The sequence below is a fragment of the Solanum lycopersicum genome, chromosome 11 (assembly GCF_036512215.1).
Source record: "Solanum lycopersicum chromosome 11, SLM_r2.1".
NCBI lineage: Eukaryota > Viridiplantae > Streptophyta > Magnoliopsida > Solanales > Solanaceae > Solanum > Solanum lycopersicum.
In genome coordinates this window covers 1368131-1393995 of record NC_090810.1, presented here as the reverse complement: position 1 = coordinate 1393995, position 25865 = coordinate 1368131, and the positions used below count along the sequence as shown (strand labels likewise).

Below are 25865 nucleotides of genomic sequence, written 5' to 3'. Positions count from 1 at the left end.
ATTAATCCACCAAGGATTATAAATGTTAACTAAATCAGTAAAGCAAACACTTTAATTTGCTTTTGGCTTTACTCTCCAAAAAAGTCAAAATTGCAAGTGTGAAACGTAACGCTCTAATATATGGATGTCCACGTTGCAGACAAAAAAAAATTACTAGTAAAAAATACAAAAAAAAAAAAAAAACTCTATATATATGCTATTTTTTTCTCTAACTCAATTATATAAATCATTAGTAACCAAAGAATTGTTACATGCAAAGTCATTGTTATTATTGTTAGAGAGTGCAACTTTATTTTTTGGTAAAATTTTCTTTCTCTTTATTTTGTTATATATGAATTCATGTTTGAAAATAATAATAATCTTATATATGCATGATTTTTATTGTTACTTGAAATTGGTGAAGTATATATATATATATGTTTATATACATTTTTTTATGTTAATCTTGTTTATAAGGTTTTTTTTGTTTAATAGCTTCGTTTGAAAAGAAGCGACTGAAGTTCTTGCTCAGAAAGTCACTTTCTTTCGTTGAAGAAAATTGGAATCAGCGAGAATGACGAATCAATTCGAGGTATATCATTTTTGTGTTACTTGAAAATGGTGGTATATATATATATATATATATATAATATAATATAATATAATCTTGTTTCCTCTCAAAATTTGTTGAAATTAATCTTGTTTATAAGTGTTCCATTTTTGTATAATAGCTTCGTTTGAAAATGACAGGCCGGAGTTGATTTCTCATAAAGTCATTTTCGTTCGTTGAAGAAAATTGGAATCAGGAAGATGTCGATTCAATCCGAGGTAAATGATTTAGGTGTTACGTGAATTTGGTGAAGTGTATATATATGTATATGTTTATATACATTTTTTTGTTTCCTCTCAAAATGTTTTGAAATTAATCCTGTTTATAAGTCTTCCTTTTTGTTTTTGTTTGAAAGAAAGAGATTGAAGTTGATTACTCATAAAATCACTTCTTTTTTTTGAAGAAATTTGGAATCAAGAGGAAAGATGACTTTCTGAAACAATAACTATTCGACAAATCAATCTGACGTACATGAATTTAGTGTTACTTGGAATCGGTGAATTATATATATCTATGTTTATATACATTTTTGTCTCCTCTCAAAATTTTCTAAAATTGAACTTGTTTATAAGTCTTCCTTGAAGAGATTGAAGTTGAATACTCATAAAATCATTTTTTTTTTGAAGAAAATTGGAATCAAGAGGAAAGATGACTTTTTGAGACAATAACTATTCGACAAATCAATCTGAGGTACATGATTTTGGTGTTACTTGAAATCGGTGGATTATATATATCTATGTTTATATACATTTTTGTTTTCTTCTCAATTTTTTTTTGAAAATAATCTCGTTTAGAAGTTCCTTTCTGTTTAATAGCTTTGCTTGAAAAGAAGAGATTGAAGTCAATTTCTCAGAAAATCACTTTCTTTATTGAAGAAAATTGGAATCTAACTTCATGAGATAATCACTGTTAGTCAATTGACCGTCCAAGAAATCAATCCGAAGAGATTGAGTTTCTGGTACATGATTTTGATGTGAATTACTTGAAATTGATGCATTTGAAGGCGGTGATTTTTGTGTTTAGCTACATTGTTTTTTTCTTTTCACACTTTTTAGTCGGTTCGCTCAGATCTAGGACCTTTGTTTTTTTCCTTTTTTAAAACTTAGCTTTTGCAATAACTTTTGGCGTTGAAATTAGAAAATGAGAGCTAATCTTTGTCGTTATTGACTAACTGACGTTTTATCATCAAGGAGTGTGATGAGATAGCTGCGTCCTATCAATTCTTAACTAGTAGTCTCGGGTTCTAGCACATTGAGAATGGAGAACCTTCAGCTATGAAGGATTTACCTCCTTAATGGACCGTCCTACTAGGTACAAGTTTGAATTAGTCTTACTAGTAGGTTCTGGATATCGTAAATCAAAAAAAAAATAGATGAGGAGTTTGTCCCCCTTTCTCTTTCTTTTGTCATTGGGTTTTTGTTTCTACCCCTACGGTGAAATGACTCACCTATCATTTGTGGGATAAAAATTGATATCTGAAATTTACACGCCTACAATTTAGTTCAATCTAATTTAAGTTTGATCATTTGTTTGGTAACCTATACTACCTTTAGGTATTCAACATCCTTGCTGAGGTTTGTCCCATCACCATTTCGAGGGAGGGTCCGACTCTGATACCTTATTGCATTTGGAATTATTTATGATTTTGTTGAATTCATGTTTGGAAATATGGTAAAATCTTACCCGCATTGACTGTTTGTACATGCTGATTTCAACATTCATCCTTAGAAGTAGACTTTGAACTTAGAATTACCAAATTGGATTAAGGGTATGTTTATTTAGTTCAATCCAATTTAAGTTTGATCATTTGTTCGGTAACTTATACTACCTTTAGGGATTCAACATCCTTGTTGAGGTTTGTCCCATCACCATATCGAGGGATGGTCCGACTCTGATACCATATTGCATGTGAAGTTATTAATGATTTTGTTGAATTCATGTTTGGAAATATGGTAAAATCTTACTCGCACCGAATGTTTGCACATGCATATCTCAACATTCATCCTTAGAAGTTAACTTTTGAACTTAGGATTACCAAATTGAATTAAGGGTCTGTTTGGCTTTGCTTAAAAAAGTAATTTACAAAAAGTCAAGCTTCAGCAACTTGTAAGTTAAAAATAAAAAGTCTGGGGGGGGGGGGGGTTGTACTTACAAAAATATCTTGATTCCCAAATAGGTATTTTAACTCAGTGGTTATATCAAAGTTGACTTCTTATTTTAAGGTGTTGTGCCTAAATATCATTTGACAAATGTGAATAATCTTATAAATTCTAATGGTAGTAAAATGTAATAAATTTTTCACACCACTTTTTACTTGGAATAGCTTACAAAGTTTCCAAAATCATATTTGTCTTTAATAGTATCTAGGACTTTTATATAACTCATATTGGCTACTTTGAAGGTTAAAAGTCTGTTTGGACGGACTTTTGTCTTATAATTCATGTTATTTGGCTTAAATATAAGTGCTTAACAATACTTCTTTATTTTATTCAAACACTATAAAACTGCTCAAAATCAATTTTGACTTAAGAACAGCTAAGACTGGTCAACGGACCGGAACCGGTTCACCGGACCGAAATGAACCGGTACCGGACCGGACCGGAACCCGTTGACCGGTACCGGGATGAACCGGACCAGAATTACCGGGATGATTCATCGGTTCCGTCCCGTTCCATTATATACCGGGATGGAACCGGAACGAACCGGAACGGAACGGGACGATATTTTTTGGAATTACGAAAATATAATTTTTTTTTTATTTTTTAAGTATAAATTAATAGTTTTTAAATTTATACTATAATTTTTACTTAAGTTTATTTTAAAGATATTTTATTAATTTTTTTTGTTGTTGTTAAGTTTGCAAGTAAAGTCTAATAAAGTTTTCAAAATTTAATTCTTTTGAAGTTTATACTTTATAAGTTATTACTTATATTCATTAATATTTATTTTATAAGTTATATTTATAACTTGTATCTTGTAAATATTAAATAAATAAAATTTGTAATTTTAAAAAAATTAAATTAAATATAAATTATATAAAATATAAAATATAAAAAAATTAATATATATTAAATAAACCGTACCGGAACTGGACCGGAATGAACCGGTACCGGTACACCGGTACGAAATCACGATTCCGTTCCGTTCCGTGTACCGGTTCAGATTATCCCATCCCATCCCGTAGGCAACCGAAACGGGATGAACCGGAACGAACCGGAACGGTACCGGTACGTCCCGTTCCGTTGACCAGTCTTAAGAACAGCTAACAAAAGTCAATCCAAACAAGCGCTAAATGTATTGAATGTGATATATAAAGACCATACAAACAATAGATCAATAAACATCGACTAAAAATCATAAAAATACCTAAAACATTTAACAATTGAAGTAGGTCATAATACAAGTATAAGCACCTTAACTTTAAGGATGAACATCTAGACATGTCAACTCGTTTTCACTGTTTCAAATGAATACTCCAACTTAAAAAATGATCTTCTAGACACCTCCAAAATTTGTGTCATATCAGCGTCAAACGAGACACTGTAGGAATGAGTTGAGGTGTCTAGATGCATTCTCAAAGTTGGAGTGTTTAGTTGCAAGTTAAGGACAAGCTAACTTGTCTATCTATGTATTATGCCATAGAAATGTGGTGAAAGATGTTAGAAATGTAAACTTCTTTCTATTAATGCTTTCTATCTTGAGATATCTTTGCTAGATAAATGACATTGTTATTTGAACTTGAGTCTTGATTGTTTTTATTGATGTTAGATGAAATAGGGATGGTTCATTGAAGAAGGTTGTTAATACTAGTAATCGACGTACATGAAAAAAATTCTTATAACGATTCTCAGAAAGGACTCTCACTATTAAGAGTATTCAACACCTTATAAATAACATCTTTTTCCTTCGCTACTTTCCACGCGAGACTTTGTTCATAGACATCCAGTATAAGTTTCATAAAAGCAGTGCATGATTATGGGGCTCAAGAGTAGCTAATACTAAAATCGATGAGTATAAACGTTGAATTCGGGTTACAAAGTGTTGGGCTAAGTCCGCCTAAAGAAACTCTTAACATGATGTGATATTGTCTGCTTTGGGCCGAGCCAAGCCCACACCATTTTTTCCTGAAAGGCCTCACACCACCTTATACATTAGATTATTTTCCTTATCAAGTTTCAAATAGTATGAGATTTCTGTTTAAACTCATCATTTTTTTTTTTCATATATTGCTTGTTACTTAATACTCTAACCATACCATTTATAGTAAAACTATTATTTGCCAATGATGTACTAAATACTACTTCTCTAACATCCTCAGGGGTATTGGAAGGAATCAAAATGGCTAATGATAAAATCTTACTTTCTCCTTCGGCCCCGTTGCCCGAGGAGCGGAACGTGGTAACTCAGCCGCAGAACGTGCCAAAGCCGCGGCACAGACCGATGAAATTCAAACAGATTCAGGACAGCTCTGTGAGTGAAAAACAATTTCATTCTGGCAACATGATAAGCTTTGGTCAAAGTGATCCACAAGGATTGTTTGGTTCATCCGGAGTCGGCCTTCTAGATAAGGATACAGCCATGTCTCGTCCGGCCCCCAATATGCTTCTGTTATCGGATCAACCTATCACAACAAATAAGGAAGCCAGTGCTGTTATAATAAAACAGGAACCTTTCGTTGCACCTTTGATTCCGGAGTATACCTTTAGGAATGAGAAAAAGAAGCTACTCGAAGATGCATTTGCACCGAGTTTTTCCCTGATGAAGTTAGCATATCAGCAAGGTATGCTCAGTTCACCCAGACTCCGCGATCAGGAGAATGCAAAAATATTGGAGGCCTTGGACAAGGAGAGGAGCATGTATCGTCCTGGACAGAATGTGGTTCAGTCACTTGAGCATCAGATTGCAAAGAACAAGGAATGTTTAGTTCCACCAAAGATTTTGGAAGAGTCTTTGAGGAAGGGGAAACAGAAGCTAATTGAAGAGTCTCTTCCACCGACTTTTCCTCAAATGAATGTAGCATCTCAGCTTCCAAGTGTATCATTGATGAATGGACCTTGTCCATCAAGAGCTTCTCAGATTAACTTGATGTTGCTGTTACAGAAGCAAATGCAACTCTCAAGGACTTATGAGAAACTCCCAGCAGTTGTACCTGATGTAAGATCAATCTATACACCAGAAATGTGCGCTCAACGTTTGAAGCTGTACATGTATCGTAAGCAACAAAGACCAAGAGTAAGATATTCCTACTAAAAGAAACACTGAGTTTTTTTTTAATACATAAGATATATTTTTGACAATTCGTATGTACAATCTTATGGTACTTGATAATACAGGACAACAATCTCGAGTTTTGGGTGAATTTAGTTGCAGAATTCTTTGCTCCTAATGGCAAGGAGAGAGTGTGCTTCTCATCGAATGAATGTAGAGAACTGATAGGTTGTATTTTCCCTAAGGTATGTAGCCTTATATTTCGTCCTCCGTGAGAAATTCTTCTTCAAGATGGAAGAAAATACTTTTGCCAACATATTTTTCCTTGAGTATGTTTTTTGATGTGATGGAATTCAAAATTTTTCAGTTTAACATATTTGACATTTAGTTTTTTTCATAAGTTGGAAAAATTTGGTTATATAAGATTGATCATCTTGTTATCTACAATTGTTCAACTTGCCTTTCCAAAACCAAAAGAAATGGATTTAAATATTTTAAACTGAGTTTTGTGATCTCAACATACGACATTATTTTCGATACATTTTATTTTCTGCCTGGTCTGAAAGATATCTAGCATGAATAGCCTCTCTGCAATGCTGGTTATCCTTTAGGATTTTAAATTGAATTAACTGCAGGATAAATGGTGCTGCGGTATCTGCAATGTGAGGCCTACTGCTGGTTTTGGTATGTCCTCGACATCACATTTTTTGGCTTATGATTGTATTAATGTGGGAATACTCCCGTATACAAGCTGTATACGATGAATTAAAGAACCTATATATACACTAACACGGTTATCTACAAACGACATCCAATCTTGTATACAGGTCCTTTATGTCACTTATTAAATTGGTGATGATTGGATGTCCTATAACTTGTTAGCTGACATAGACTCATTTTGTTATCTTGCTCTGGTACCTCTATATTTACTTTTATAATATACTATGTTTAAGGCAGCAAAACTAGTTTGTTGAATTATTTTGATTTGGAGGTTTATACATTATGTCATAGTACTAAATAGTGAGAACGAAGAGGAGCCTCGGGACAATGGTAAGATTGTCTTATAGGTCATCAGTTCGAGCTGTGGAATTAAGCAAATCATGCTTGCAAGTTGCGTCAAGGTAAGGCCATCTACATTACACCTCCTTGCGTGAACGCAAGAATCTTCTTGCACCGGAGCTTCCCTTTTATTTAATAGTGAGAACAGTCACAATGTATATAGAAATACTATATAGAAAGGTCAGTGTTGTTACTTTGAAAATTTGCTGCTTACTTTCTAATTACTCACTTGTCACTTTTTTGTGGATTTTAGAGACAAGTGCAGAAGTTTTACCTAGGCTTTGGAAAAACAAGTACGATACCGGTATGCTGGACGAGCTTCTTTATATGGATAAACCTGAAGAACGTTATACACTATGCGGTCACATTGTTCTGAACTATCCAAAAGTAACAGAACATACTGTATATGAGACAGGACGAGTGGTCCGTGAAGGCCGGCTGAGAATTGTGTTCTCTTCAGATCTAAAGGTTAAATGTTGTTAAGTTAATCCTTAGTTCCTCTTTTTTCTTAAGTTCTTGAACTTGCCCAAAATTATTTATGACTGAACATCCTTTTTTCGCCTTTTTTAATGTGATAGATTCGTGTCTGGGAATTATGTTGTTCAGCTCACGAGATTTATGTTGGTCGAAAATCAGTTGCTCCCCAGGTATATAAACATTACACCAGCTTTCCTTTGTATTAATCAGCTTGTGATTTTGACTACTCTCTGACCTTAACCTTAATGTCTTATCACTTTGAAGTTCATAGTGAAAACTGATTTTTTAAATAGGCGTTTGGATATAGATTTGGTTGAGACTTTTAGATAAAAAAAAGAGTTTTTGCAGTTGAAGCTGAAAATGGTATTTGTAAGTTGAAGTTGCGTTTGGACATGCATTTCACTTAAAAGTTGAAGTCGCATTTAGACCAGTTTTGAAAACTCATCTTCAAAAACTAATCAGAAATTAGACCAATTACCAATGTATAACCAAACAATGTTTTGAAAAAAAGGAAATACCTTCCATGTCCAAACGATTCGTTAAATCTCTTATAGGGAAAAAAAGGTTCTATCGGTGAGTTTGAAAAGTATTTTTATCCAGGTTCATCAACTCAAGGAGGCAACCCAAAAATATCAAGTTTTTGCTGAGAGTAGTTCAAGGATTTCTCCTGAAGAGTTTCAAAGAACCACAAACGAGTAAGTTGTTTATCCAACTGTTTTACGTTCATATCGACTAGTATAGTTCATGACATGCTACTTCCATTTCAAACATGTATATGTTTGATGGTCAATAATTTTTTCGTCTCCTGTAATATTTCATATTTGTGGTCTTTTGTTATATGAGATTGTTGCTCTTGTCATTTTAGTGAAACCATGCTATAATAGTTTTGACATGCCTTTCATGAACTGTATCTTCATGAATTGCTGCAGGCTTGCCCCAACGGTACGTGAATTAGCAAGAACTTTGGACAAGTCGTTGATCAACGACCTTGGTTATCCCAAACGCCATGTCCGATGTCTCCAGGTATTTTGCATTTTTTCAGTCTTATCATCCTTTCAGTGGATTATGTGCACATTAGATTGGAACTGCACTGTTTTGTGCATGTCTGCTATCAAAGCATGAGTTAGAGATACATTAGACATCCTATATTTCTTCGAACTTCTCGACAGTATTGATTTGAAAAATAACTCTTTATGATGAATTATAGATATCAGAGATAGTAAGCAGCATGAAAGATCTAATGGACTACAGCAAGAAATACAGGGTCGGACCTAGAGGTACTGAAATAACTCAAACATATTGTTTCAATAATTTTCTTATTTGTTTCCAACAGTCTGCATCATGAAATCCTATCTATTCATTTCTACCCTTAAAAAAAGTCACAAAGACTAAATCTTTTGGTTGTTGATATCCTTCATTAATTCCACGTAACGCTGATATGGTTTGTTTGATACTCATTTTACTCCAAATATTAGTCTCCTTATCTGTCTGCAACTATGGTGTATAGCTTACCGAAGCGAGTCTTGATCTTAATGGACTGTTGTGTGTTTAGTGAGTAGAAAATTTCTGCATGAAGATAAGGCCAACCTTTTAAACATTTTAGCAAAGAGTGCAAGCCTAAACTTAAAAAAAAATCATGTCTTTGACATCGGACAGCATCCTGTTTGTTTTCGTACCATGTTATGATGCAAAATGCAAACAGTTAAGATATGATTGTAGTTAACTCTTTCTAATTTTTCAGAGGCAATGGACCGGATTCATCGTGAATCAGCTGCAGTACGTGTGGCTCAGAATTCAGTTGCAGAGAGGATGGCTCAACAGCATATAGATGATGTAATAAGTCAGCACTCTTCAGTTATAAGTTTTGCTCCCTATCCATCTACTGATGAAGGTACGAGAAGTTTGAATTGTAGTTCCCCTCATGCTACATCACCAACTTCCTCTACTGCTTCGTCAAAAAGGCTAGTTCACCAAGCAGACCTTTTCGAACCTAAAAGAAAGAAACAAATGACAAACTCAGGGGAGAATTCTGTTCTTCGTGCTCCTACCAAGCCCATGTTGAATCAGTTAATCCCCACAAAAACTCATCCTTCTTCTTCCATTAGGCCACCGATAGTTCAACCATCTGTTATTGTTCCCTCTAGTACTATGTCTATTCAACCTAACGAGTATGTTAGCTCAATGGTAAAGGTTGAACAAGATCTTGTCACTTCCCAAAACTTAGCTGTTGCTGCAGCTGATGCTTCGATTGGTAGTAAGTTAGTTGTGGACCAGAATGAGAACATTGGTAAGTACTTCTATGGTTTTGAAACAGATGGGACGGTTGGCAAAGGCTATTACATGGATCAGTTGGAGAATCTGAATAGGGCAAGTCTTTTCCATGGCATTCACATTGGATCTCCTTCAACCGGGACGTCAATGGGGAATGATACTCATAGCAACAACCAGCAAATCAATGATCAATTGCCTTACTTGAACGGAAAAATGGATCCTATCGATGACATTCAGTTCGAATGAACACTTCATGGTTTCCTTTGGGATCAATAGCAGTTGTTGCATGTTTAGAAACTTTAGTAATGCAAGTTCTCCTTTCTTTCTATTACAACTTTTACTGGTGGTTTTATATGAAATGAAGATGTTTTCTTCTTTCATTATTGTAATAGCTATCAACTGATAACTTATTAGTTTTCCCTTTTGCAATATCAACTTTCTTCAAAGCTTTGGTCTTTTTTGTTTTCCAGTTCATTGTGCAAAAGAAAAGAAAGAAAAAGAATGTAAGAAATTCTGCACATTACTAATTGTGTGATGATCATACACAAGGAGACTTTTGTTCCAATCGTGCATTTTTTTTCTCTTTATTTTTCGCATTTACTTCATTCCTTTTTTGTCTACAATGTTGGATCTGACTGAGCCAAAAGAAATAGAGTGGCGTCCAAGCTGGTTACACGAGCAATTACAACAAAGGAGTATACACCTTGTGCTATAGTATTCTGAAACTATAAATATACAAACAAGTTTTATATTCTACCGACCAAAGAGCAGAATGCCTTGAACAATAGTCATTATCTTGTGCTTTGCCAAAAAAGATACAACAGATTGTTTGTTGTGTGATTATAACTAAGCTCACTTGTGCTTCTTCCCACCAGCAAGAATACGTTGAATTTGAAGCCCTCTGCTGAAGGCCTGGTTGAAGAGAAGCCTTGTCTGGAACTCTGAGACAAAAGGGAACCAAGCAAGAACAGCAACCGGTGTGAAGATCACAAGCCCCATTAAATAATCGTATCCTCTAGCTAGAGCCTTCACAGATCCCCACATTCCTATGCCTTTCACTACTGGCCTACATGCCTGTGCTATCTGCAGACGACAAAAGTTCACACACATTAGTAACATTTGAAGTCTAGGGATAAAATTGAAGATATGAAGAATAAATAAGTATTTACCGAAAGAAGAGCCCATCCAGTTGGCAAGAAGGCCAATAAGCTGGCAAATATATCTCCAACGGTAAGACTTAGGAATTTGAACAGCATGACAAATGTGACTATGAAGCCAATGAAAAGGAACAATTTCAGCAGCCTGAACATCAGCTGGAAATCAGCACTGAACTTCTTCCTTCCTAAGGATACAATCTGCAGATAGGAAGTACAGTTTCAGAACACTATCGTATGGAAAGACAACCTTCTGCAAGCAGCGATTAAACTAAATCTTTTTCTAAAGAATGTTTCATGATCATGATGCAAAAGAATACTGACCTTCAAGACGACCATGACAAACACAATGACTAACCAGGACAAACCATAAACCTGTGATCATATCAAAATGAGGATTAGCATATAAAATACACCTTCTATATATTGTATTGAAGCTGAAAATTAAAGATGTACTAACCATGATACTTTTATCACTATTGGACACATTTAGCTGATAAACAATTCCATACTGGAAAAGTAAGAAGCGCATAGAAAGAAGAACTTCACAGAAACGGCCAATTAGACCAGAGCACTGCAGATGTTCTTGCTCTTCATCCCACCAAGACTCCCAACTCTTGGTTGCTGGAACACCAATGCCTCCATGGTTGCTTATCCACTTGCCCCAATCTTCCCAATCATCAACTATCTTTTGCCACTCAAAGCCTGAAGGATTAAAGAGGAAGGGAGCAAACAACCATGAAATCACAAGGAACCACATTGAGCCACTGAGAAGAATGAAAGCTATATTATCAGTAACTGCCACACCGAAAATTTGATAAGCTATGAGGCAAATCATAATTTCCAGTGCTTTGGTGAAATGGCTCCTCGAGTACATCCTGTAGTTCTCAGCAAACTTCTCATGTCTCACGACAAAACCACGCCCAGTTGCTCTGTATTTCGCGCCACCATGTAAAATTGTGCGGCCAAAGTAGTGGAGTTTTGTTCCAAGAGAGAAGGTAAAGAAAACAGCAGCCAACTGCAGGTTCATTATGATAATGTCACCTAAAGCAGTCCTGAAGCCTCTTTCGAGCCCAATCTCCATAACCATGGGCAGGGCCATCAATAAACCAAGTTGAACGACAGACTGTGAGGCCATTGCAGCTTTAAGAGCATCGTCACCCTTGGATCTTGCAACTTTGACGATAGACTGTTCCAGTCCACTCAATGCAAGGTATAGTTTACCATATAAAAATGCATAAACTGTGAGGACTACCAGCTGCAAGGAATAAATAAAATGGTATCACAGGTGTATCTTCCTTTAAATCATCTCTCAAAAGCAAAGTGATTGACGCACATGCTTTATAATTGAATTAATTGGGATACATTGTAATTCTGAAGTAATGAAATCCATACCATATTAATTGAATTTTTATATATTAATGTCATCAAAAGTTAAACAGGAATTACCATTGAGCTGATATAAAATCCAGTAGTTGTGAAATAACAGGACAGCATACGGAAGAAATCAAAGCGATGTCCTAATCTGTATAGATCTCGGCTAAGAGTCTGCTCTCCATTACCACATGCCACTTTTGCCTCAAAGAGAGAGATTTGGTTAAGACCAACATCTCGCCCCTTTCCAACTTGAATGTATTCATGGTGAGTAATATTTCCACGTCGCAATGTTGAATTGAAACCTATAGAGCCAAACGTTATGAACAATAAAAGTGTTCTGTCTATGCATCAATAGACATATTTCTAAAAGTTACCTGCAAATATGTCCTCACTGAGATTGATACCCCTTGAAGCTTTGCTAATTCCACCACGAGTGATGTGGAAAATTCTGTCAAATACATCTGGATGTCCATAATGGAATCGAACCCTAAAATCATCAAGGTACAATAGAAAATAAATCTCATGGTCTCGTCAGAAATGAGAATATATCATAAATGTAAATCAGTTTGATATAGCAGGTGAACACTAACTGCAAGCAAACCACCAAAAGAGAAAAATGTGTGTTTGTTCAAGAAATGGTCTTGCTCAACTTCACACTAACAATCCAGTATACTAGTTTTTCTACTCTCCATTTCCATTTTGGAGAAAGAGAGCAAGTAACTTACACTATGTTTAGTTCTTAGAAGATATAAGGCTACGGGGAAATAATGAAACTAACTGGTTTATTTGCTCTTTTTGCTTTGATATTGGTGATTACTTCCAGTTGGTAGGCCGGAATTTGAGAACGGTCCATCCCACCATAATAGATCTCTCCTACCGCTACCTACTAGTGGATCGGGTCGCTTCCAATGTCAGTAATTGACGATTACACAGTCAGAACTAATTTCGAATTTACCTCAAATAAACAATGAATAAACCATTACGAGGGAAGTAAAAACATATATAATCTCTCCTCCTATCAAGTTTTGGATGGATTGATAAAGCTGACCTGGAATGTTATTTGATTCGTCCATTTTTACTTGACCAATTTATTACTTCTTTACCAAATACGGGAAATGATTTGTACCCCTCCACTTCTCCTTATAATCCTCTAACCCCTTCCCCCCCTCTTTTGATCAAACCACAGATAGATGAATGATGCAGGAAAAATAAAATAAAAGTTGAATAAGCTGCAAATGTTTTGCCAAAAAATGATTGATATGGAAATACAGGACTGTCTGTTCAGTAGTTTTATGCATTAAGCAACAGAATAACACACCTTAAAGGCCTTGCAAGAACTCTCTGGCCAATGGTGACAAAACTTGTCTCTTGATTAGACATAAACCAAGCCAATGAAGACACACTGTAATCGAAAGATGTGAGGCATTATCAGATATGTCAAAAACCTGGATTAGATGAAACTAGGCAGGCTAAAAGAGAAATTATTAGGCAACCTTCCAGTGAAGATATGCTCACGAACACCCAATATTGTAGGTGCACGCACTCCGTGATCTTCATTAAATTCCTCAAGAAGGTTACGCATTTTTAAAGCTTCTTCCAAGTAATTGTCCTGCAAGAGAAATATTAAGTTAATATTTTCTGATTACCTATCTTTGTTTATTTGAACTCAGTCTCTTTTCACCTGATTCATGTCAATGGTTTGAAGAGCTTCCCCACGAGAGAAGACAATGGCATGATTCTGATTTTCAGGCTTTCCTTCTCCTATCTTTGCTGCACCAGGCAACTTTATTCGGTATATTTCCTTCAAACGTAGATCATAGAAGAAATAAGGACTTGTAGCGCAAAGAATCAATTACAATCAATATTCAATATAAAAGAACTGTGATAACCTGATCAAGATTATCAACTGCTTTCACCAACACTGAATAATAAACCTTCTGAGTTTTTCCACCTTCCCGTTCTTCAACTTCATCAATATATGCTACACGGAGAGAGGGGTTGCTGCACGGAAAAAGGAGAAAGAATGTTTCAGCAGAATTCTAATTACATTCGAGTATGGGAGAATACAACTTCTTTTGGTTTTATCTTGTTTCTTTGGAGAAACAGAAACTTACTTGACCATCAAATTTAGAATATCAGTTGCATGCCGATCTCCATTTCGCTTTTGAATTCCATAATTCTGGCAGGTGGCGACATAGGTGAATTTCATATCAGCCACAGCTTCTAATTGAGCATACAACGATCTTTGGCTTTTCTTATCCTCCTCAGATGGTACTGTAACAGCTTTGTATCCTTCGAGAATCTCTGTGTACAAATAGCCACAATGTAGCGCTTTACCAGAAAGGAATTCAACACTTATACCCTATTTTATGCACCTTAGCTGACGTATTGGTAAAGCAGACTAAGCAGCTAAAAATTGTTGTCTGTTTAACAATGTATGTGTTCTTTTCATGTTTCTCAATATAACTCGCTATAATCTTAAACATAACAGATTAAAGTGTTAGTATAAAAAATAGTTTTCTTTCCATTCATCATTGACAGCTCCCATTACCATGCAATAGATCCAACCGCCATAAAAAGTTCAGGTATGACAAATTAAGTGATACTCCTGTAAACTAGTATAGAACTCAGCCTCACACCACACATGTATCATGATCAGAAGGAAAATACATGTGCATAACACTTATGTGGGTCCTTTTGTTGGGTTTATATGGCTACTTGTAGACCATAGCATGCCTTAATAAACTTCAGCTGCCAATTATGTCGAGCACATATTATATGCAAGGGAAAATACTCAGAGCAGATAGAAATTGTTTCTTACTGCAGAAAACTCAGCAGATGTCGCTCATTATTCCTTTTATTACAAGAACTGTCAAGGTTCGTAGCCGAAAGATAAAATCTCTGAACAGGAAAATGGTATTAAAAGTAGTATGGTTTACCTCCTTCTGAAGCCATATCAAGAAATGCTTGAAGCTTCAAAGCCCTTCTGTAGTACATCATTCCTCTTACTGAAAAGAATAGACAGTAAGGATGAATAATCTATAGGAAACTCTTATGTCCAAAAGTATATGATAAGAAAAAAGTATTTTAAGGTACCTGTTCTGCAGAGAGTCTGTCCCCTTAATGAGGCCCAATGACGTAGCTGCAAGATGTTTTCTTCAATTTCCCAAACCTCTTGCTCCTTTTTACATCCAAGACGTTCCATGAAGTTATTCCATTCATCTAGAAAGATATAAAGTGGTGTCAATAAAATACGGGGAGGAACATCACACTGAAAGGAAGTACATTTCAAGTAGTTGATAATAGAATGAAACCTGGATAAATCTTTTGGAGATAGTAAATGATTGATACACCATCTTCATTTTCCATCTCAAGATCACCTTTTGAGTAGACAGTTTCCTCACTGTAGTATGGGGTCATGACACTGCATATGAAAAATATTATTGCACAACTGAATTTGGTATAGTAGTACAATGTATCCATGTGACAAATGAGATAGTTTGAAAACTAATAACGAACTTTCTGCCGCTATTTACATATAAATAGTGTGTTCTCATGACTATAATAAGGCAATGTTACTAATTAACTTCATATAATTGATTGTTGACTGACTATAAATCTTATGCTCATTCCAAAATTAGCTGCATGCCATAGGTAAGTCATATTTTCAAAGGAGAAAGCTCAAACACATCAGATAATTTGTCTATAAACTTGAGGATGTATGTTATCGTGAATTATGAGAAGCACCTGAATGAAAGCATTTTGCGCACTCGAGGTGCACGGGGCATTTCCATGAACAATGAATTTGTGAAAAAGGAAATCCTTCTCCGTGCTTCGAGGTTAGTTGGAACTTCAACTGCTGATTCTTTCACAGTCAAGAGAAGATAAAGACGCCGAAGCTGAGAAATAAATCAACATGATGATTGTTTATCTGTTTATCGATTAATTGAAGATAAATCATTTAATCATATATATATCAAAAGACCTGTTCTTCCCACTGTGCTGTTACTGGAGGAGGGAATGCAATAGCTGTTCTTGAGTCAGTATTAGCAAAGAGCTGTTTCCCAGAATCCCTTCCACTATGACCAAGTTCTACAAGTTCCCTGAAATAATTATACAAGACCAGAACAAATATAAAATTGAATATTTTAAATAACATCAATGCTATGCATTTATTATCTGAAAAGCTCATCCAAAAATGACACAGAATTCACTAACCCGATTTCATTCACCATCATGTCACGGGTCACTATTTCTAACATATCCTGCAGTGCTATGACAACGTTGTTCCTTTTAGATGGATCGCCATCTCTCTGCAACAAGAAAGAGAGTGAAATATCTGACATATGAAGTTCCATTGCTACAGACACCAAGCCAGCGCACTTACCAGTATCTCAAGTAGGTCTACAAATTTTTTGCAAAGGTTTTGCAAAGGTCCTGTTCTGAAACTCGAAAGGAACGTGTTCTTTGAGATGCTGTTTTCAACTTCTTTTATGATGATTCCTATGATCCTAGACACACAAATTAGACAGGATCAAGAACATATGCATGTAATGAAGAAGTATGAAGTGTTACTTGATGCAGCAATTGGAAGGACCACATTTACACAGCTGAAATGGTGCATGAAGGTTGCAACTACTGTAGGTGGGTTGAATCACCACTTTATACAAGGTCGCTGATATGAGATTCCAGAGGTAAAAAAGCAACGGTTCAACAGCAAAAATTAAATTGAAGAATAGGTAGAGGAGAAGTGAAGATTAGAAAGAATGCAACTTATTTTTCAAAAGACAAAGAACACAGGTTAAATCAGACAGTTTAATGGATAAAAGGAGAACTCAAAAAATGACAAGAATTAGAAATCTGATCACCCAATTTAAGGACTTAAACGAAGGAAAAAATGTAATAAAAAGACCATTCTTATGAAACCAAAATACCAGTGATATAAACCTAAGGTGATTCAATAAACAATATCACTTTATCTGAAAACCAAGCATTACGGCGTACTACAGCTAGAAGTGCTGCCGGTCTAAATGAACAAAAAAGGGGGTAGCGGAGAGGAAAGAAAAAAATTTCCAAATCATCCTGATGGGTATTCAAGAATATATTAGAATTCAGATGCATGTGTTCATGAAGTTGAATGATAAAATGATTCATAGATCTATGAATCAGCTGATAAGCAACCTTTTCTCAGTTTCTCCAACAACCAGGGCATTAAGAACAAGTTTAAAAGACTCGTAGCATTCAATAACGGCACACTTCATGTATTCATCAGCACATATGCGCTTCCAAAGGTCAGCATCTTTGGAACGAAATTGTAAAGCCATGTCCAATGCAATTGGAATCTGCAAACAGTAGACAATCATTGTAGAAATAGAAATTAAAACAGTGGTGCATCAGCTGACAGTCTTTACCTTGCTAGCAAGTAAAAAGGGTGGCCATTGCATAACTTTCAGACTTGGATCCGAAGAATAAGGAACAAGTAATAGGTCCATCTCCCTGAAATAATGTGCAGACAGTTCAATTCTTTATGTAAGATGAACCAACTAGAAAGCAAAAAGATGAGTTAAGGGACTATTCCTGTCACTAATAAGATCCTCTTCGCGGAAACTGCATATAAATTCATTCCATAACTGAGCGAACTTTGCAGCTTCACTTCTCTTGCTGGGTGAAACCTAGACATCCAAAAATAATATGTTTTATAAGATTTTCACTTTTCTAAGTCTTTGGCAATCTATTTCTCTTCATGACCTGAAGAATGAAAAGCATATACACGACGGAATAGGTGAGGACAAAATAAACCTCATTAAAACTCTTGGAGAGTGAAAATCTTTTTTTGTCAGCTTTATCATTAGGCACCAAGTAAGTGTTGAATGCACCAGGCAGAGACTGAAATCTTGACCTTAACATTCCTAAAGTTCTTATCTGTTTGAGAAGCAACAAAAAGAGCAGAGCCATATGTTAATAAAGATTGACAAACTCAACTAATTAATAATAAAAATTTAATAAGATGAAAGCATAGTTTTTTAGGAAAGCATATTTTAATTGCTTCCAACCTAAAATATCTCAATCAACCCTGATATTAGATGAAGCAGATTCCAGTAGTGACTAATTTAGTGATGGAACCACCGCTATGCTACCAGCAAAGGAACTACCACTTATAAAAAATTTATGCATGGATAATTAGTTGCAACAATAATAATAGTAATGCACTGACTTTCTAACCAATCTTTATCACTGTCCACAAACATTAAAGTTTGGTCTAAATGTTGCTTCTGTGAATAAAAGAGGACAGACTTCAGATATCCATCTGCAATCTACTTGTGATCACTGCTCCTAATACTCTATAACATCCTTCTTTAAATTGGATTTTTTCGCGATAAGAAACAAGCACATTGAAGAAATTAGTTAACTAGCAACACAAAGGTTGTCTCACTTTCAACTATGCTCATTTCTGTCTCCTGCTTACCTGATGTTCGATTGAAATCAGGAAATTATAATTGTTGTACAAACACAGATCTCCAATTTCCAAGGAACATCACTATAATTGTAATGATGCTCTACCCCAGATATCATAACGAGCAGCAATAATCAAGTTCTCTCTAAACTAAATTTCAGTAAGATCTATTGACAAGTGATGAGAAATCAACCATATATATTGACGGCAAAGTAAATGACAATCAAGATGCATTCTGAAAGTCCTTACCTCACCCAGACGATCAAAGGCACCTATAACACCACCACACAAAGTTGAGAAAATAGCATACCATATTTGAGCATCCATAAAGTAAACCTGTATAATTTGGAACACAATATTTACAGGTAAAAGATAACCATGAAACATCTACAAATGAAAACAAAGACAAGACATACCATGACAACTGGTGCCCACAGTGCAACCACAGCCCCATAGTTGTTCCTAGCTGCACAGATAGGATAGATTCATTAGCATCAATTTGCAGATAGAGAATCTGAAAGAAGAGAGCAAAATTTGGAATATATACCATCGGGGAAAAACTCATGCCAAGAATACTGAACGTGATTGATGTTCATTATCATTTTTGTGGGTTTTATAAGAGGTTTTATCTGAAAACACAAATATACCATGATTAGAAGATAAATACAACTACCACGTCTCATTCCAAAGTAGAGCAACAACATATACATCCAATTACCTGAATAAAGTAGCTGAATGCAAATTTTGCACAAAGAAGTAGCACCCAGAAGAGAGTATACCTGATTCAAAAAGCGGAGCATACGATAGAGCAAGTGTCGAACACAAATAAGAGAAAGTTGGAAGTAAAAGACTTGTAAACGTACTTTATAAGTGCAAATTGACTTTCATGCATTCCCCTCCCAACATATATTCTTGGCTGCAGAAAAACAAGTAGGCCCAGACAGTTAATAATGTTTGTTATAGAAAATAAAATATTGGCATATCAATACAAAGTAGACAGATGAATGGACAAAATGAGCTGTTGTCTTATGGAAACAGATAAATGGATGAACTCTATCCTATTTTTGCAAATGCTAAATCATATGATCAGAGTACACAAGCTTAGTTCACCTAAAATTCATGAAGTTAAAAGTTTCGCATAGATTCATTCAAGTTGCACCTTTGATATCTAAACTATTTTACCTCTGTTCTTTTCCAGGATTTTGTTCTTTCAGCCATCGTTTTTTCAAAGTGTGGGATACGTTAGTGTAAATCTTAAAATACTGTGCATTATTTCATATGTAGAAGATCTTCACAATTCGTAAAGGGACTCAAACCAAAAAGTCTGATGAATTATCGGTGGTTATAACCCAAAATAAAAACACAATTAAGTCCAGATTTGGTGAAAGAAGAAGCAGAAACATAGAATATCAATAAATATTTGCTTTCAGCTCAAGAGATTGATTAACTGAAGATAGCACGTAAGCCTTGTAGACTAACAACAATGGAAAATAAAATGTTCCGTAAAAAATTAAACGAATGCATTTTTGTGGATCAGAAGGCTTATTGTTATTACCTGTGACCACCACAGAAGGAACCTTACAACAAGCCAATCCGAGTTCTCAATCCATCGACGGAGCATCGGGAAGATAAACAAAGCTGTAGTAAGTAAATTGGGTAGTAGATACACAGCCACAGCCATTAGGTACATAGGAGGAATCCCCTTCATCTTGTCTAGAAATGTCAGGGAACTTCGGATCTTCGTAAGTAGCTCTGAGTTGCTTTCTTGGAGATAAAATAGTGGGAGGATGACACACCATGCAAGACTGACAACTACCTTCAGAAAATTCCTCAGTACATCTGTGAACCTCCATCTATGATAACCCGGGAAGTTAAGAAAAAGGTCCAGGATACCTAATGTAAAAACAAGGGATGGTTATTTTTCTACTAAGCTGCTACTAATTAATATGTAAAATGCAAATAATAAGAGTAGAAAATGCTACGAGATATTAATACATCAAAGAGATTCATAGATTATGTACTTTGGAGAAAGCGAAGCATAGCTGCCGTTATGAAAATACTGGACAGGTTGTATAAAGAATCCTTCTTAAATATATCCAACACAGGAATCCCACTCCATGCAAATATGACCATGGCCTGCAAAAGTAAATTCCAAAAATGGCCCAAAAAGGAACATGTAAGCTATAAGGAGCAAAGAAACAATAGTATATAGTAAGGAGCAAAGAAACAATAGTATATAGTAATATTCACAGTTCGAAATTTCCACCTGCAAAGACAGGAGAAAAAAGGTCCAAAGACGGTCATAGCTTCGGAAGATATGCCAAAATGACCGTGTCTCAACAAAGTATGATTTTCCCATTTTTCCAGGTTTTTTATTAGCAGCTCCTTTTCCCTGTAATAGCAGTCATTAGGTAAACAACTCTTCTGCTGATAGAAGCAGAAATTTTCGATGAAAGTACAAGTCATACTTGTGTGGTGTCACGTGTTGACTTAAAGAAGTCGCCATCATCACGCATTGGCCAACCTAAAGAAAAGCAATCTTGCGACCTGTCAACGTATGTCAAAGTCAAAGATTACATATGAAACCATTTGTCATGTTGTTATTTATCTTATCACAGCACTGAAGTTATTGTTCTGATTAAACAAGTACCAGAAATATTCGTTCAGATCATCATAATTGCACCAATTTGAGTACGGTGCTTTTCCATCTTTGCTTTTTTTGGCTTCCTGGAAGAGCAAATCATCATAACAAGCATTGTAAAAAGGAAAGTTGAAGTGGAAGAAAATGCAGATATATGAGACATATTACCTTATCAATCACGCGGTAAATGGGAGTAATGACCTTTCGCAGGAATGATTCGTCATCCCCACCATAAGAAGGCTTGATATTTTCTCCAGTGACAATGCTCACATTTCCTGCTAAGAGGCCATGGAGTTCATATGCCATCTGCATCAACAATGTAGAAGTTACTTCCGCATTAAAGGAAGGATTCCTCGGCAAATGTCTGTTATTGAAGGAGTACAATTTTGACATCTATAGACTAGAAGTGGTGATATAAAAGAAGATTAATGAAGCACTCACATTATGGAAGATGTAACACAGACACTCTGGCATGAAGCGGAGATTAGCTGCTTCACCCCATATTAGAAGGTAAAGGCCCATGTAAAGTATCTTTCTTTGTTGTGCTTCTTGTTGAGCTTGAGGGAGCCTAAATGCAATAAGTTTGTTGCGTGAAAATGTAACTCAATATCTACGGTTTATACACTTCTAAAAGCCAAAACAGCAAAAGCATAATGTCTGCTTGAAAGAAAGTGTATGTATTGCCAATATCTTACCGCAAACTGTGTTTTTTCCCCAAGTACTTACACCATGTTTTGTAGTTTTTGAACAACTTGTTCATTAGAGCATCCACAGCTCGATCGTCAAGCTACATTGGAAACAATGGTTTATAAGAACATATTCGATTTTGTCACTTTCTTGTATAGACTTGCTTTCTTGCTATTAATACATCCAGAAAAATAAAAAAAATGCATTTACTCGAGATTCTAGAGTAATCAATTCAGAAGGAGACTGATAAGAAAATTAAGTAATACAAAGCATGCGCTTGAGGAATAAACTAAAAGGTCTAAAATGAATAAGAAATCCTAGGAGCATCAGATATTAGATTTTGAGTATAATGGGGAATACAGAACACATAAGCTAGTTTTATATGATACATGCCTTGTTAAGTGGCTCAGCCTTGGGGATTAGCCTTATATGAATATTCGCAAGGAGCAAACTCAGATTCTCCCGCTGGTTTCTTACATTGTCCCTCTGCAGATAGCACACAGAGGTTAACAAATTCTCATTCTGACCAAAGACCTGAGTAGAGTTTCAAGCAATTATAATCTCATTCTTTGAAGTAGAAACTGTTACCTGAAACCCAAACATTGCCCTTAACCAATCTAGCACATCCAGTTCCCCTGTTTTCTGCCTCTGCTGTTCAAATGAAGCTGGCCAATTCAACCCACGTGTATTTGAGAGAGCAGAAACGGCTGCTTTAACCTGGTGAGGAGTATTTAAGGAAAAACTAAAAATCTTGACTAATGACATACTATTTCGAACTACATGTGCCTATATTTCCGTATGTATGAGTTTATGTAGTACCTCCTCAAGTTGCATAATGGACTGAGAAGCTCCAGCCGAATCCAGGGGTAGAATATTATAGGGGGCATATATTTCCTTTTTGGCCTGAACATCATTTGCTGCAGCAATGATCTGTTCAATAATTCATGCCATTAAGTTCTTGCATAGAATCCTTCAGTGCGTGCCAGAAAATTTGAGGACATTTAAGTGGAAGATTAGTAATTGTGCACCTAAGTTTGAATATTAGTACTGACCTCAGGAGCAACTTCTTCAACTTTTTCAGACTTATTAACTGCACAAAGAACTTCAAAAAGCACCCCAGCTGTCTGATATGCTTTACCGAGCTGAGCTCTGTTTTCAAAAGATTTAAAAACCTTGCACTAATTAGTACCAAACCACGGTAAATTTATAAAGAGGATATTTATGATACCACGGGAGTTACAGTTACCTGTCTGCTTGTTCTCCCTTGTTAAGAGACACGACATACTGCTCATAGTATTGCTTGTAAAAGCTCTCAATTTCCCGTGCATCAGTCTTTTTCACACGAGAAGCAAGACTCGACGCGTTGTCCTGAATGAAAGCAATTTGTTTAGCTAACCCCTATACTTAATGATCGGGCACAAGGAACTTTGTTGGGAATATTGAGGACCTCCTAAACAATTGACTCAACCATACTCTACCGGAAATTGATGGTTATAAAACACCCGAGAAATTCTGGAAAAATAATACTACAATGCTTTGAATCTGAATATATGCTTTGTTGCATACTTTAACTGAAAACTTCCATTGAAAATTATCTGCCCTAAGAAAAATTTTCCCCATCAAACTGAGGAAGTATTTAAAAAACTGAACTGAACCGGTTTAATCACTCTCTTCCCCAATAATAGTGAAGTAATCCTATTACATTTCCCAATATCTTACACTTTATATACTCCCTCAAGTTTAAATAATTCTAATCTAAAAACAAATACAAGTAATAAGGGGAAAACAATATATAAAGAGAAAAATAAAAAAATCAAATCAAATCATACGTACACGCTCTAAACGTTGGAAGAGATTGGTTTTGAATTGCCGAACACCACGTCCACCTGAGGTGGGATCCAATCTATGCGCCTTCTCAAACGCATAGAACCGACCTGTAACAACGACATCAAACAGGAAAAAGAGGGGAAAATAAGAAATTGCAGAGATTAATGTGTATGTAGAGGTTGAATGTAATGGTAGGAGGAGACAAAGACATACAAAGATAAGCAACGCGAGGGCGTTCATTTTGGATTTCTCTAGCGACGCGAAGGATTGGTGCAATGGACTGGAGAGAAGAGGGAACAACCTCGTTGTCAAACACCTCCATAGAGAAGGTAGTGGTGGCGGCACTTCGTGACGGTCGCCTAGTCAGTGACGAGGGCCCTGCGCCCCCGACCGGTGTTTGGGGGGGGTCCATTCCCTCCGCCGGTCTCGCCGGATTCGTCATCCTATTTTTTGTCCTCTCCTAATCAGTGCTGTCGGTAGCTTAGCTAACTAAATGTAGCTCTGGCTGCGACACCACCGGTCTCTTCCAGCTCCTCCAGCTCCTTTCCGTTTCTCCCTCTCTTCCCTTCAATTTCTGTTCAAAACTATCTCATATTATACCTCAAAAGTGCCATAATCATCATCAGAATATACTTGACGATCAAACACGCTCACAATCACCTTTAAACACATAATACAGATGCATACACATGTAGATTCAAATATTACTAGTCTTAACATTCACAACTGAACCTGTATATGTAATGAAGATCTTCTCTGGCATATAATGCTGCACCTATCTACATCATCCTAATCAAACATAACCATAATCGAAATCACTCGAATTCATTCCAGAAAGTTACACACATATACATCCAAAAATATCATTATATACAAAAACTCATGCATACATTCATACAAATCCAAAAAAAACTAGAAAACTTACAGCCTAGCTAGCATCTTAAATTAACCGATTGAAACTTCATCTTTTTGTATACGTACAGTCCTACAGCTATACTCATAAATCATCAAACAGGCTCGTTTCACATATAACTAAATCAATTCATTTCATTCCACAATCTGAAACCTTCTACTAGCTGATCAACCAGTATAAATACACACATAAACTTTCTGATAAATACATACATAATATGAAAAAGTGTACTTACGGATGAAACTTGACGATGATGAAGAAGAGAATGAGCTTGTGCTGCCTGAAAATAACGAGCAAGTAGAGGCAAGGAGGAGGGAAAAAAAACAAACCGATCAAATTAAACTACAAAGAGAAATGAAATAAGTTTTAGGTGATCTCGAGATCTCGAGAGAGAGGAAAAAATGATTGTAATGAAAATGTAAAAGGAAAAAAACGTACCAAGCGGAGACCCAAAAAAAGAAGAAAGAGAGAGGAGAAGTGAACGGATAGTGGGAGAGGAGGGAATGGAGGGAAGGATTTAAAACGGAGGGAGAATGACAGTTGATAGCTTCAGAACCAACGGACACGTGGAAGGTAAACCGTCATTTACGCTAAATCTGTTACAATTCTCTAACCGATGGTTCACATAATTTTCACCTCTCTTTCTTATTCTTTTTTGTTTCAAAATATTATATTTACTAGAGGTAACACCAATTATCGTACTGGTCTCGGATACATTCCTCATCGTCTCGAGCTTCGGATATATCAATTAATGTCCTAATATATATATCGTGTAAAGTGATATATACAACTGATACGTAAATAACGATCTGATACATCATGTATGTCCTAATATATAGTAAAGTGATGTATTTGACTGATACGCGGTGTAAAGTGATGTATCCTCATAAAATAAGAATTTTTGTAATTTTTTTCAAATGATAGAAAATTTTAGAGAATATAATAAAATAAATTATGATGTATTTCATATGAAATCAAAGCTTATACACTTAGAAACATTTGAATAATTATATATTTCAAATGAAACAATAAGAAGGTATACAAACCGAAAAGAAACTTGAAACTTGAAACTGAGTGCATGAGGTAATTTTGATATCTTGTTTTTTTTTTTAAAAAAGTAGTTTCTCTACCTCTATAAAGTAAGTACTGGTAAAATTTGTATACGATCAAAGTGATGTACTAGAATCCAGACTTATCAAAGTAGTTAT

The 25865-nt window shown here is 35.6% G+C and overlaps 2 protein-coding genes across 3 annotated transcripts; one reads left to right on the top strand and one right to left on the bottom strand.

Annotated features, from left to right (window-relative positions):
• The first annotated feature begins 187 nt into the window (after nt 1–187).
• Nucleotides 188–10169, top strand: SEU4 (transcriptional corepressor SEU4). The gene is made up of 13 exons (XM_010314187.4): nt 188–299; nt 475–571; nt 730–807; nt 1216–1279; nt 4908–5821; nt 5923–6042; nt 6433–6481; nt 7110–7324; nt 7435–7503; nt 7934–8028; nt 8263–8356; nt 8541–8610; nt 9075–10169. The coding sequence occupies exons 5-13, from the start codon at nt 4928–4930 to the stop codon at nt 9848–9850; spliced, it is 2382 nt and encodes a 793-aa protein (XP_010312489.1). The 5' UTR covers nt 188–299; nt 475–571; nt 730–807; nt 1216–1279; nt 4908–4927; the 3' UTR covers nt 9851–10169.
• LOC101249782 (callose synthase 5) lies at nt 10159–25208 on the bottom strand. 2 transcript variants are annotated; one of them, XM_069291322.1, is made up of 44 exons: nt 25096–25208; nt 24893–24937; nt 23958–24318; nt 23751–23851; nt 23164–23285; nt 22970–23066; nt 22737–22847; nt 22506–22634; nt 22311–22403; nt 21926–22017; nt 21672–21798; nt 21399–21536; nt 21240–21316; nt 21058–21136; nt 20856–20981; nt 20611–20725; nt 20145–20482; nt 19453–19505; nt 19308–19368; nt 19137–19218; nt 19006–19055; nt 18839–18925; nt 17935–18057; nt 17716–17807; nt 17547–17634; nt 17317–17477; nt 16523–16646; nt 16354–16448; nt 16121–16238; nt 15883–16034; nt 15450–15559; nt 15232–15357; nt 15075–15143; nt 14250–14439; nt 14025–14136; nt 13817–13936; nt 13629–13744; nt 13454–13537; nt 12510–12622; nt 12208–12437; nt 11219–12016; nt 11083–11133; nt 10774–10959; nt 10159–10687 (listed from the first exon to the last, which is right to left on the bottom strand). In XM_069291322.1, the coding sequence occupies exons 3-44, from the start codon at nt 24184–24186 to the stop codon at nt 10457–10459; spliced, it is 5796 nt and encodes a 1931-aa protein (XP_069147423.1). In that variant the 5' UTR covers nt 24187–24318; nt 24893–24937; nt 25096–25208; the 3' UTR covers nt 10159–10456. The 2 variants fall into 2 exon arrangements, with proteins under 2 accessions (XP_069147423.1, XP_069147424.1); XM_069291323.1 differs by lacking the exon at nt 25096–25208 and having other exon boundaries at nt 24893–24999.
• Nucleotides 25209–25865: the final 657 nt, after the last annotated feature.